This window comes from Elaeis guineensis, chromosome 7 (assembly GCF_000442705.2).
Source record: "Elaeis guineensis isolate ETL-2024a chromosome 7, EG11, whole genome shotgun sequence".
Taxonomy (NCBI): domain Eukaryota; kingdom Viridiplantae; phylum Streptophyta; class Magnoliopsida; order Arecales; family Arecaceae; genus Elaeis; species Elaeis guineensis.
This window is the reverse complement of record NC_025999.2, coordinates 96,816,624-96,829,618: the sequence shown is the minus strand read 5'-3', so window position 1 is coordinate 96,829,618 and position 12,995 is coordinate 96,816,624. Positions and strand designations below refer to the sequence as shown.

The window sequence follows — 12,995 nt, the reverse complement described above, 5'->3', positions numbered from 1 at the left end:
CTTCTTCCTCCCCTTGCACTTGCTTTCCATCTCAAATTCTAACATATCTGAGTTATATGTGAATTAAAACATGGACTAGCATGGCTTCAACCACTACATTCCACCTATGCTTATCACTATCACTAACCCCATGGGCACTACCGCAGCCTTGCTACTTGAAGGACTCCATGCCTTACTTCATCTCCTCCGGCGACCATCTTCAAATAAATTATCATCCCCTCCCACCTCCCTCTCCTTTCTTGATCCATGCCTTCACCCCTCACGAGTCCTTAAAGTTGTCACCCCTTTCATGGCCCTCACCATCGTTTAGGCAAATAACCAATGTTTATTTATACTCATTTGAGTTCTAATTCGAAGGAGGAGAAAGAAATAATTTTTTAATCTCATTACACTCAAATCTCTCAAAAAAATTTTGTAGAAAAGTAATAGAATTTGTGAAGATTTTAGGAGCCCTTTTCTTTCATTAATTCATAATAAATTAAAATATAATTTCTATTTGTTCTAGTGAGACTGCTCTTGTATAATTTAAGCCAGATTGCTAGTGCAAATAGAATATAACTTTTCTAAAATAGATATGATTAGTGAAAATAAATATGAGAATGTTAAAATTTTATATGATATAGATTTCAACTTTTATATGGCTTTATTTCCATTACTCTACCTAATTCAATTTGAATTAAGAGATACATTCGATCAAATTTTTTAAAAAAAAGGCTTAATTTGACCGACTTATTTCTAAGCCTAAAGGATGGAATTTGGCACTAATTGCTCAGGGCACCACATCTTTTAGAGGATGACGCCACATTATATAATTCAAAATTATTTTTTTTAAAAAAAATCATCTCAATCGGATATTATATGGCCAAATTATGATCTTTGAAAGTTAAGCATATGATTCAGTTTTTCAATATGATGGATCATCTTCTTGGATCTTATCAATCCTCCTCGTAGTAGCTAATGTAATCTATATTAAGTTTGATTATTCTTCTAAATTTGATTCTAATAATAATATATGATTATTAATAGAAAATATGGATTTATCGATGTAGAGAGAGAGAGAGCATATGTATTTTTTGTGGAGAGAGAGTGCATAAGTATGTGAACCTTGGACAATTTTGTCAAAAGACCATATTTCCACCACACATGACTAAGCCAGTGGTGATAGTGGTCATATAACAAAAGATTTTTTTTTTTTTGGCTAAGATAACAACATAATTAGGATTGCATTTTTAAATTATACTTCATATTTAAGGATGGCAGTACTTAATCTATTTGACTCATTTAATTTGACTCAATCCACTATAGATAGGGTTAAGTTACTTGTTTAACAAAATGATCACATTTAAGTCTGAATTTTTAATATATTAAATAAATAGATTGTATTTGGCTTGATAGTTTTTTTGATCATCTTGGATCCGTTTCCAATCGGTATCCAGACCCGTGACCACATTGTTGCACATTCCAGAGGATGAGAAGTGGGCCATGTTTCTTGTCTCATAACCTTCCCACTGTAATCAAGATCCGCAACTTATCTCAAGCTTCCACTTGGCTAAAAACTTTTTGTTTGGACTTAAAATACTAGCGTTGTTTGGCTTGTGAGTATCCAATTCCGGTTTCCTATGCACTTATTTGTCGACTTGCTACAGAGCACTAGCAATCAAATGGTGCAAATTAAACATCCGGTTGGAGTCTGCTATGTTCGAAACTAACTTTCTATTTTAAATTTGTTTTGTGGTTTTCTTTTTTTCTAAAAAAAAAAAAATCACACCTTTCCTTGTTTTTTTCTGCGGTTGCATCACCCCGGGCAGTACTTTACATAATTAATTTAAAAAATAAATTTATTTACAAAAATAATTTAATTTTTAACTTATTTACTAAAATAATACAAACAGGATAAAACGTCATTCAAAATAATGTTTTTTGATTGCCATCTCACCACCCCATTTCACCCAAATTTTCACGTAGACGAAAAAAATAAAATAAAATTATCATTTGAAATGGTGTTTTTGAAAATGCCATTTGAAATAGTATTTTTGAAAACGCGATTTCAAATGGCGTTTTTGAAAATGTCATTTCAAATGACGTTTTCAAAAATATTATTTTTTTTCTTCTTCATTTTATTTCAAAAATATCATTTTATTCTAAAAATATCATTTTATCCCAAAAACATCATTTTATTCTTTTTTTTTCATGTTATCCAAAACATCATTTTATCCAAAAAACGTCATTTTTTTTCCTTTTTTACGATATTTTTTATTTTTTTTAATTTTTTAAGATATATTTTTTTGGATATTTTTTTAAAAAAATTAATTTTAAAAGAAGATTGTAATTTTAAATGATGATTTTTATTTGAATTATTTTTTTATTTTTTTTTTATTTTTTTAATTTTTTAATTTATTTTTTAGGGATATTTTTTTAACAAAATTAATTTTAAAAGGGGATTGTAATTTGAAATGATGATTTTTATTTGAATTAAAATTAAAATTTTAATTTTTTTTCATATATTTTTTTAAAAAATAATTTGAAATGGGATATAATTTGAAATGAATTTTCTATTTGAATTAAAGTTAAAATTTTAATTTTATTTAAATTTTTAATTTCTAATTTTTATTTTTTTCCCATTTTTTACTTTTTTATGGTATTTTTTATTTTTTTTATTTTTTTTGAATACAAATTAAAATTTTAATTTTTTATAATTTTAAATTATAAATTTAATTTTTTTTCTATTTTTACTATTTTTTTATTTTTATGGTATTATTTTTAGGTATTTTTGCTTTGTTTGAAATATTTTTTAAAAAAATTAATTTGAAATGGGAAAGTAATTTAAAATGATATTTTTTATTTGAATTAAAATTAAAAATTTTATTTTTTTAATTTTAAAATTATAATATTTATTTTCTTCATATTTTTTTATTTTTTTCTTTTTATGATATTTTTTTATTTTTTTAATTTTTAAAGATTTTTTTTGAGATATTTTTTTAAAAAAATTAATTTGAAATGAGGAAAGTAATTTGAAATGATATTTTTTATTTGAATTAAAATTAGTTTTTATTTTTTAAAATTTAAAATTATAATTTTTATTTTTTTCTTATTTTTTTCTAATTTTTTCTTTTTTATGGTATTTTTTATTTTTAAATTTTTTAAGATTTTTTTGGATATCAAAAATGCTATTGTTTCCTTTTTTTTTTCATTTTATCCCAAAAATGTCATTTTATCCCAAAAACACCATTTTATCTTTTTTTTTATTTTATCCCAAAAATATCATTTTATCCCAAAAATGCTATTTTTTTCTTTTTTACAGTATTTTTTTTTTTAATTTTTTAAGATATTTTTTTTGTGATATTTTTTTAAAAAATTAATTTTAAAAGGAGATTGTAATTTGAAATGATGATTTTTATTTGAATTAAAATTATTTTTTTAAATTTAAAATTATAATTTTGATTTTTATTTCAAAATATAATTTAAAATTATAATTTGAAATGGTGACAATCCTCATCTTATAAAAAATAAAAAATAAAAAATATACTAAAAGAAATTAAATGATGTAATATAGAACTATGTTGTGAATTTTATTCTATATCGCTGCTACATGTTGTAATGAAATTTTAGTGAAATAATAATTATAATTTAAATGTGAAGTAAATAATGATAAAAATAATAATTATTATGTTAAATATGTTATATCTAACGTATCAGAAATTTTAAAAACGTTACAACTATTATTATGCGCCATATCAGCCGTTCAATGCTTCCCATAAATGAAAAAGGGGTAATAATTTGTGGGAGGGGCAAATAAAAAATAAGCATCAACTATCAAGGCGCCACCTTCTCTCATGTACTAACGTGCGCTGGAGGCGTCCCTTAGCAAAACGGCGCAGGATTAGGGGCTTCTCCCTAACCTGAAGGAATCCAACAACCATGGCGACGAAATAACGTGCTAGCGTCCAAAAACGCAGTTGTCGATCCCATCTGGAGACATGATGGACGGCCTAGATTTATTGATAGAAGACGTGTACGGCTCGATCTCCTCGACGAACCATCTGGACAGCCTTTTCCAAACACTGCGCTGGAGGAGCAAGTTTCGGGCCCCGCACCCTCCAAATTTTTTTTTTAAAAAACATTCAGCATAAAAAAGTAAAATATTTAATATTGTTTGAAAAATAAAATAAAAATAAAAATTTTAATTTAAAATTAAAAAAATTTAATTTTAATTAAATAAAAATCATAATTTCAAATTACAATCTCCTTTTAAAATTAATTTTTTAAAAAAAATATCACAAAAAAATATATCTTAAAATATTAAAAAAAGAAAAATACGGTAAAAAATGAAAAAATGACGTTTTTGAGATAAAATGATGTTTTTGGGATAAAATGATATTTTTGGGATAAAATAAAAAAAAAATAAAATGGTGTTTTTGGGATAAAATGACGTTTTTGGGATAAAATGAAAAAAAAAAAGGAAACAATAGCATTTTTGATATCTCAAAAAAATCTTAAAAAATTAAAAAAAATAAAAAATATCATTAAAAAAATAAAAAATAAAAATTATAATTTTAAATTTAAAAAATAAAAATTTTAATTTTAATTCAAATAAAAAACATCATTTCAAATTACTTTCCCCATTTCAAATTAATTTTTTTTAAAAAATATCACAAAAAAAATCTTTAAAAATTAAAAAAATAAAAAATATCATAAAAATAAAAAATGGGAAGAAAATAAAAATTATAATTTTAAAATTAAAAAAATAAAATTTTTAATTTTAATTCAAATAAAAAATATCATTTCAAATTACTTTCTCCATTTCAAATTAATTTTTTAAAAAAATATTTCAAACAAAGAAAAAATACTAAAAAATACCATAAAAATAAAAAAATAGTAAAAATGGAAAAAAATTAAATTTATAATTTAAAATTATAAAAAAATTAAAATTTGAATTTGAATTCAAAAAACATAAAAAAAAATAAAAAATGCCATAAAAAAGTGAAAAAATGGGAAAAAATAAAAATTGTAAATTAGAAATTTAAATAAAATTAAAATTTTAACTTTAATTCAAATAGAAAACATCATTTCAAATTACTATCCCCATTTCAAATTATTTTTTAAAAAATAAATAAAAAAAATTTTAAAATTTTAATTTTAATTCAAATAAAAATCATCATTTCAAATTACAATCTCCTTTTAAAATTAATTTTGTTAAAAAAATATCCCTAAAAAATAAATTAAAAAAATTAAAAATAAAATAAAAAAAGAAAGAAAATGAGAAAAAATTTAAAATTTAAAATTTAAAATTTGAAAAAAAATAATTTTAATTCAAATAAAAATTATCATTTCAAATTACAATCTTCTTTTAAAATTATTTTTTTTAAAAAAATATTTCAAAAAAAATATATTTTAAAAAATTTAAAAAAATAAAAAATACCATAAAAAAGGAAAAAAATGACGTTTTTGGGATAAACTGACGTTTTTGGGATCACATGAAAAAAAAGGATAAAATGATATTTTTGGGATAAAATGATATTTTTGGAAGAAAATAATATTTTTAGAATAAAATGAAGAAAAGAAAAAAAATAATATTTTTTAAAACGTCATTAAAAATGACGTTTTCAAAAATACCATTTCAAGTGGCGTTTTCAAAAACGTCATTTCAAATGGTGATTTTATTTTATTTTTTTTTGTCTACGTAAAAATTTTGGTGGAATGGGATAGTGAGGTGGCAATCAAAAAATATCATTTTGAATAATTTTTTATCCTGTTTGCATAAATAAATTAAAAATTAAATTATTTTTATAAATAATTTTTTTTTTAAAATTAATTAGGTAAAGAACTCTCACCCCGGACCCCCTGCGGGCCTCGTTTGACAAGCTAGTACAGGGACATCATCTGATAGCTGTCAAGATTTGTCCGAATGCTTGAACTCTCAAGCAACAGCATGTTTGCTGATTACTGCTCAACAGGAATAGCCAATCCAGCGTGTATTTGTCCACCAACAAATTGGCATCCCCAGCTCTCTTTCTCGCTGTCTCCAGATTTCAAAATGTAATGGGTAAAAAGTTCTGTTTGCTGATCAGTGCCTCTAGCTACATTTTCTTTTGTTTTTGCGGATAATCAACCCTTTGTTTTCTACCTTGAGCCACTTGCCTTTCATGAGGTATCCAATCCAACGTGCACAACCGTCATCAAAAACAGCACCAATAATTTTGCCGACACCCGCGTACAAGTTCACACCCTCGGACCACCACACTCTCGCACTTGTCTCTCTTTCCTTCCTCCATTGGTTACCAAATCCTTCACACGCCGCCTTTTTTGTACTTCCCAGAAGATTTTCCGACGAGGTTCTCACTTGCTGGTGATGAGAAATTGCCCCCTGGATCCTCTCCCCGGATTCCGGCTGGTTTCCTCCATGTGGTTCCTCTGGTTGTTTCTCTTGTTCTGCTCTTCTGGGCCCTTCACTGAAGCAAAATGCAAATTTCCGGCCATCTTCAACTTCGGCGACTCGAATTCTGACACCGGCGGTTTCTGGGCAGCGTTTCCGGCGGAGCACAGCCCATTTGGCATGACCTACTTCAAGAAACCGGCTGGCCGAGCCTCCGATGGGAGACTTGTCATCGACTTCTTAGGCATGTTGACGTGAAAACAATGTGGTTATCATTTTTCTTTGAGGAAATCTTGCTACTGTTAAATATTTGAATTCCATAAGCGCTAAAAAACTTGATGAGTTTAGAGTATTTCCTTTGACCTCGCATATGTCATGATTTTGATCTTCTCTGCGTTGTTTTCTCTGTTTCAATGGTTGCAGCTCAAGCTCTGGGCCTGCCATTTCTTAGCCCATATCTGAAGTCCATCGGCTCAGATTTCAGGCATGGTGCCAACTTTGCAACGGCGGCTTCCACCGTGCTGCTGCCCAACACCTCACTCTTTGTCACCGGAATCAGCCCCTTTTCTTTGGCCATTCAGCTCAATCAGATCAAAGATCTCCAGGCTCATGTCCTCGAGCCAAATCATTATGGTATGTTGCATTAATTCCTCATGTACTACCCATCACTGAATCAATTAACGCACTCATGAAGATTGTGCCTGTATGCTTATTTATTGTTCGTGGCGAAGATGTTCTAGAGGAATCACAATTTTGTTTCAATTACTTATGGTTAAGAGATTGAAAGAATAACTTGTGAGGGAAATGATTCTATTCATCAAAGTTAGGATTTCCAAATAACTGAACATATATAATGGCAAATTAGAAGCGTAATTCTTTTGATATTTTCCTGTTGAGTTTTAATCGTGGGAAGGGAAAGAAGAAGAAATGCAATAGAAGTTATAATCATGAAACAGACAGCAAGCAGGGTGTTGATGGGCCAGGCCTGATGTCCTTCCAGGGAAATTGCATATGAGAAATTATTTGTGCACTGCGGGCGGGCGGTGTAGAAAATCCGACGTGAAATGCACCTGATTGATTCACGTAGTCAGCACTTTCCAACGCGTATTTAATGTCTGCAGATCGATTTTTTGTATAAAAATTTTATATGACGAAAATACCCATGACATTTAGAAAAAATTATGACATCTTGCAATGTATTATAGCTAGGATGTCATAATATGGCAAAAGATATCATAATATGGAAAGGATATTTTTGTCCAACCACTTTTCAATGAGTATTTAATGATCGGTTTTTTCGTTGAAAATTTTGAATGACGAAAATACCTTTGTTCTTTGAAAAAAATTATGACATCCCGTACATATTATGATATTCTGTATTATATTATGACATTTTGTGACAAAAATTATGACTTTTTGAATACAAGATGTCATAATATGGACATAGGATGTCATAATTTTATCAAAGAATAAAGATATTTTCATCATACAAAATTTTTAAATGAAAAAATCGATCATAAGCATTAAATGCATATTGGAAAGTAACGACTACATGGATCAATCGGATAAGATGGTATGCTCTACGTCAGATTTTCTACACTGCCCACGGTGCACAAAGAATTTGCCAATTTCATACAATGCCAGGCCAACCAGTTCGTGGCCTAATAATCCTGGCAATTGCCATTCTATCAGAGATAACAACAAAATTGACTTTTAAATTATTTAGGAATACTATGCCGGATGGTGGGATAATGCAAACTTGATGCATGATTGAGTAATTATTTAAATCATCGTGGAATATTGCATGATTATATTCATCATTTGAGCCGTGACGCAGGGAATCTTCCCCATCCAAAGATCTTCAGCAAAGCACTATACACCATAGACATTGGCCAGAACGACTTCACCTCCAACCTAAATGCCATCGGAATTGAAGGGGTAAAGCAATATCTTCCTCAGGTGGCCTCGCAGATTGCTTGGACAATAAAGGTCGAGTAGCATTGTGCATTTTTTGGGGATAAAATTGGATATATTAAATTAATCTCGAGTAAATACATCCTTAAGAACCAAAAAAAGATAAATACAAGATAACTTAGAAAGGATATCTACTCTGGATTGTACATTTGGCCTTTAGGAACCTTTGAAACATGTGCCTACATGCAATGTCTAATTTAGATAGCAATAAGTTTACTCATGGGATCCAAGTGGTTGCAGGAGTTATATGACATGGGAGGGCGCAACTTCATGGTATTCAACCTGGCTCCAATCGGCTGCTTTCCGGCATTCCTCACAGAGCTCCGTCATAATATCTCGGATTTGGATGAGTATGGATGCATGATTTCATACAACAATGCTGTGGTGGACTACAACAATATGTTGAACGAGACTCTCCATCAAGTCCTGGACGTGCTCCAAGATGCTTCTGTGATATATGTGGATACTCATTCTGTTAAGCTCGAGCTTTTTCAGCATCCCAAAGAGCATGGTGAGCTTTATGGCCACTACATATTAAAATATATTTTGAAAGTTTAAAATCTCTGGGAGGAATTGGAACTAGAACTTACATAAACTGAATCTAAATTGAGGAGCTTCATTCATAATTTTCTCATAATTGTATTGCCTTTGGCCTCATCTTGAACTTTCTTATGAATGCATGAAATCTTTCTCCATCCTTTTTTTCTTCCTTCTTATTTCATTCTTATATTCATTTTTCAATGACAGATTTTGTTCTTGAAACAATTTTCGTTATATTATTATCTCTTGCTATATAATTCTTCGCAGATTAATCACTTCTGGTTCCCTACATATTACTATTCGATTATGTAACAAGCATTACGTTATCACCTATGCTTCATGGCAATTTCAACGTAATTACATTACCTACGCGTACTCATATGCTGCATTCTTCTTTCAGGCCTTCTATATGGAACTAAAGCCTGTTGTGGACATGGAGGTGGTGCTTATAACTTCGATCCAGAGGTATTTTGTGGAAACAGCAAGGTGATCAATGGTATCAATATAACTGCAACTGCATGTGAAGATCCACAAAATTATGTGAGCTGGGATGGGATTCATGCCACCGAAGCTGCAAACAAAATTATAACATGGGCTGTGCTTGGTGGCTCTTATTCGCATCCTTTCTTCCCTCTTTCCAAGCTTTGTGACTTGCAGCCGATTGGATGATCAACACATGCCGAGCTCAATATGTAGGTAAATAATCCATCAAAGTTATGGTTGCTGGCAGGCATATTGCTCCGTACCGATGAAAAGAGGTATTGAGGGGGAGAAATTGAGTTGTGGTCGAGTGAATTGCAAGGCTCCCCTAATTCCATAAATTATGAGCGGAAATAAAAATTAATAGAAAAACCATCATTACAGTTGAAGTCTCTCAAAACCAAGCAAAGTCTAATGCCTAATTTCATCCAAATACTTGACTAATTAGCACAACCTTTTCACATTCCGTTTTGAGAGCAGTGAGTCTCAGTTTTTCTTGTGAGAGAGAGAGAGAGAGAGAAGGTGAGAGATCTATCCATATTATAATTATTTATGTTCAGTTTTTTTAGGATGCACCATCCAAGAAACACATCGAATCTTCCGTCGGTGTGGCCACTGAGACGAACCTCAGTTGATACCGTTTTGCTTTTAATAAAAAACAAAAGAATTTAAAGGATAACGTATAGCAAAGCTGCTAGTAAATTGAGCAGAACTTTCATCAGCAGAAAAAACAATCAGATATTTCTCTTGCACGAATCGACTGACAAACTCTTAAAAGATTTCCCACACTGGGCCACATTTGTTGGAGTCGCTTAATTAAAACGGGCCTAGGCCCACTGTAAACAGTATTATGCCCTGATGCCCAGCAGCATCGAGTAAGAAGAACCTTTGTCGAGAAACGGCAAGTTCTCATACTCATTTAATGACTGTGTCAGGATGGACCTATCGTGGAGTATTGGTGTGACATGTAAAGTGACACAGTAGAATTGGAGGTTAGCTAAACAAGTTGGTAAAGTCCCTTAATGGTTGTAGCAGAGACCTATCTAGGTTCCACTTATCTTCACCGGAATTTTTAGTGGTGAGGGATATCTGGGAGGGGGCAGTCCTCCCTTTCTAAAGCTCAATCCATTGATTATGGTAGTAACTTTATTTTACTTCCCTCTTTCCATATCTGCACCAGAATAAGCACTCAGATTTTCGACGGGGTTCATGAGGTTTACATTCGAGACTCATGCATGCTGATAGGTTAACATATAATTCACAGTGATTTGCAATGTGACAGTCTAATAAAACCCAATATTAATCAATTTAGCTAAAATGTATAGATTTGATGCAAAGCAAGAATGTCAGGCTAACACAATTTCAAATTCTTATTCACACTATAAATCTATGCAAGTGTATATTGCTCATAGAATCTGAAGACCAGGCTAATGCTTGAATAGTTATGCATGTCATGTTTTATATCTTCATACTTGACAGGCTTAGAATATTTTAATCTCTTTTGAGTGATGTCATCATTTGCTTGTGCCGGTGATTTAGATTGTCAAGGAAGATGGGTAGTGGCACATCTTCTTTGGACAATTCTTTCCAACTAGCATACGGAAGTAACATCGATCTCTCAATCATATATGGGCACCGGGATGTGAGGAAAGTGAAATAGTATTGAAGAATGATGATGCCGGAGATTTAAGGTGATTGCTAACTTGAAATGAATTATCTTGGGTGAGGCTCAACAAGATGTGCGTCATCGAGAAACATAGATTTTTCTCATCTATAAAAAATGATAATAAGTAAATCACAAATAGAGACAAGAAACACCCGACTGCAATCATTTTGAATCAACAGTAGCAATGAGAAAGAAGATTTTTAGTTACAAAAAAAAAAAAGAAAAAAAGAAAAATTGGAGCCATAGTCTCTTTTTTTTTTTCCTCCCTCTTTTTTTGGCAAAAGAATGGAGCCATAGTTTACAAGATGGTTTTCTTCATAGCCGGATATTCCTTCCGAGTAGCAATTCCCCTTCTCAATTGTCCACATATGACTCATCTCTGCAAGCCAAGACCAAGAGTGGATACCTCATAGATCTCTAGAAATCCAAGAACAATGAGGCAGTCCTGATCTCAAGGTGCACTTCCATCCTCAATGACTGGTTGAGTTCTCATCATTGTTGCAGAAGGCATCTTACTCCTCCCAACCCAGATAATGCCCAAAGCCTCACCATCCTCGGCCTGGCTTTCCATGTCCTCCATTTTCTTATTCCTTCCCAACCTAAAGATTCCCAGCCCAACCAAACCCACCAGGACCAATCCAACTACACCGCCAGCACATCCTACCACCCAAACTTCCCATCCACCCTCTGTTTTCTGTTCCACTGCAGGAGTTGAGCCTGGCACCACCGAAGGGACGACGATCGTGAAGTGACCTGTGCTCGCCGCTGAACAAACATTCTTCGAAACCATGTCCTTCAGATGCACCGATCCATCTCGTCCAAACCTGGCACATTTTACTGGGGAATCGATTCCTTTCGGCAACTTAACTTCCGGGAAGGTAACCGAAATCCCATCTCCAAGCAATGCGAGCTCGAGCTCCCTCATGCTGCCAGAAGTCACATTGGATGCATCATAAGCTAAGCAGCCGACGATGGGAGCGACGAGGGAGTAACCAGGGACATTGTAATAGGAGAAGGATCTGTTGCCCAGATCATGGTAGACAACGACCAGCCTCCTCACGGGAGGAACCGGGATCGCCCTCGGTGGGATGTAGATCGAGCTGTAATTTGCTCCCCTGGTCCACAGAGTGCCGCTTCGGAGCCTCAAGACCCAAGCTCTGATACCCGAGAGATCACGAGGCAAGACACCTCGTATACCACACCTGTTCGACGGCGAAGAAGCTGTTTGGATGCATAGTCTCGGATGGTAGAATTCAAAAATTCGATCGATGTGTTCGAGCTTTGCGCAAAAGAGAGAGGAAAGAGGGAGAAGACAAGCAATGCTATGCACCAACCTCGCCCTGGCTCCATCAAACCATCCAACTCACGTGCCGATGCGTTGCAACCACCTATCGTGAGAAGCCCGCAAATGCTGACGCTCTCTAACCGCTCCCTCTCGACACGAACCTCTCCGAGTCGCGACGTCGAGAAGCTCTTGGAAGGCAGGCAGCGGGGGAATGTGAGAGGAAATGGGGTCAAGAGGAGGTATGATTGGAGAAGTTTTGATGATGGAGGGGTGCAGAGGGGAGGAGAGTAGAAGGGAGGCCATCTTGCAATAGTATAATAAGATCCCAGGGGAAAGGAAGAGGAGGGGAAGGGGCCCATTCTAATTCATCATTGAGAACTTTGTTCGGTCAGGCCTTTTAGGCCTTCTTTCCACGGTTCTGCAAGAGATGCACGGAGAGGGAAAATGGGCACAACGTGGAGGATGGAGGGGGGGGGGACGGGTCGACACCAAAAGGGAACGGAAATGGGCTGGCTTTCTTAGAACTGGAAAGCATAAGAAATCCTATAGTACGAGCTTTAATTTACCTCCAAGGTGGGATGGTGAAAAAGGCTTTGAGGCCTAGGGCTGGTGGAGGCCGGCGCGGCGGCAGTGCAAGGTGTCAGATTGGGTGGAGGGGTCAACCTCTCGCGCAGATT

The 12,995-nt window shown here is 33.0% G+C and overlaps 1 protein-coding gene and 1 pseudogene across 1 annotated transcript; one reads left to right on the top strand and one right to left on the bottom strand.

The window, feature by feature from the left end:
* Positions 1 to 6,221: 6,221 nt before the first annotated feature.
* LOC105048236 (GDSL esterase/lipase At4g01130) lies at positions 6,222 to 9,756 on the top strand. The gene is made up of 5 exons (XM_010927485.4): positions 6,222 to 6,617; positions 6,797 to 7,006; positions 8,211 to 8,362; positions 8,588 to 8,858; positions 9,288 to 9,756. The coding sequence occupies exons 1-5, from the start codon at positions 6,350 to 6,352 to the stop codon at positions 9,554 to 9,556; spliced, it is 1,170 nt and encodes a 389-aa protein (XP_010925787.2). The 5' UTR covers positions 6,222 to 6,349; the 3' UTR covers positions 9,557 to 9,756.
* A 1,585-nt stretch (positions 9,757 to 11,341) lies between these two features.
* LOC140859065 (uncharacterized) lies at positions 11,342 to 12,390 on the bottom strand (annotated as a pseudogene).
* Positions 12,391 to 12,995: the final 605 nt, after the last annotated feature.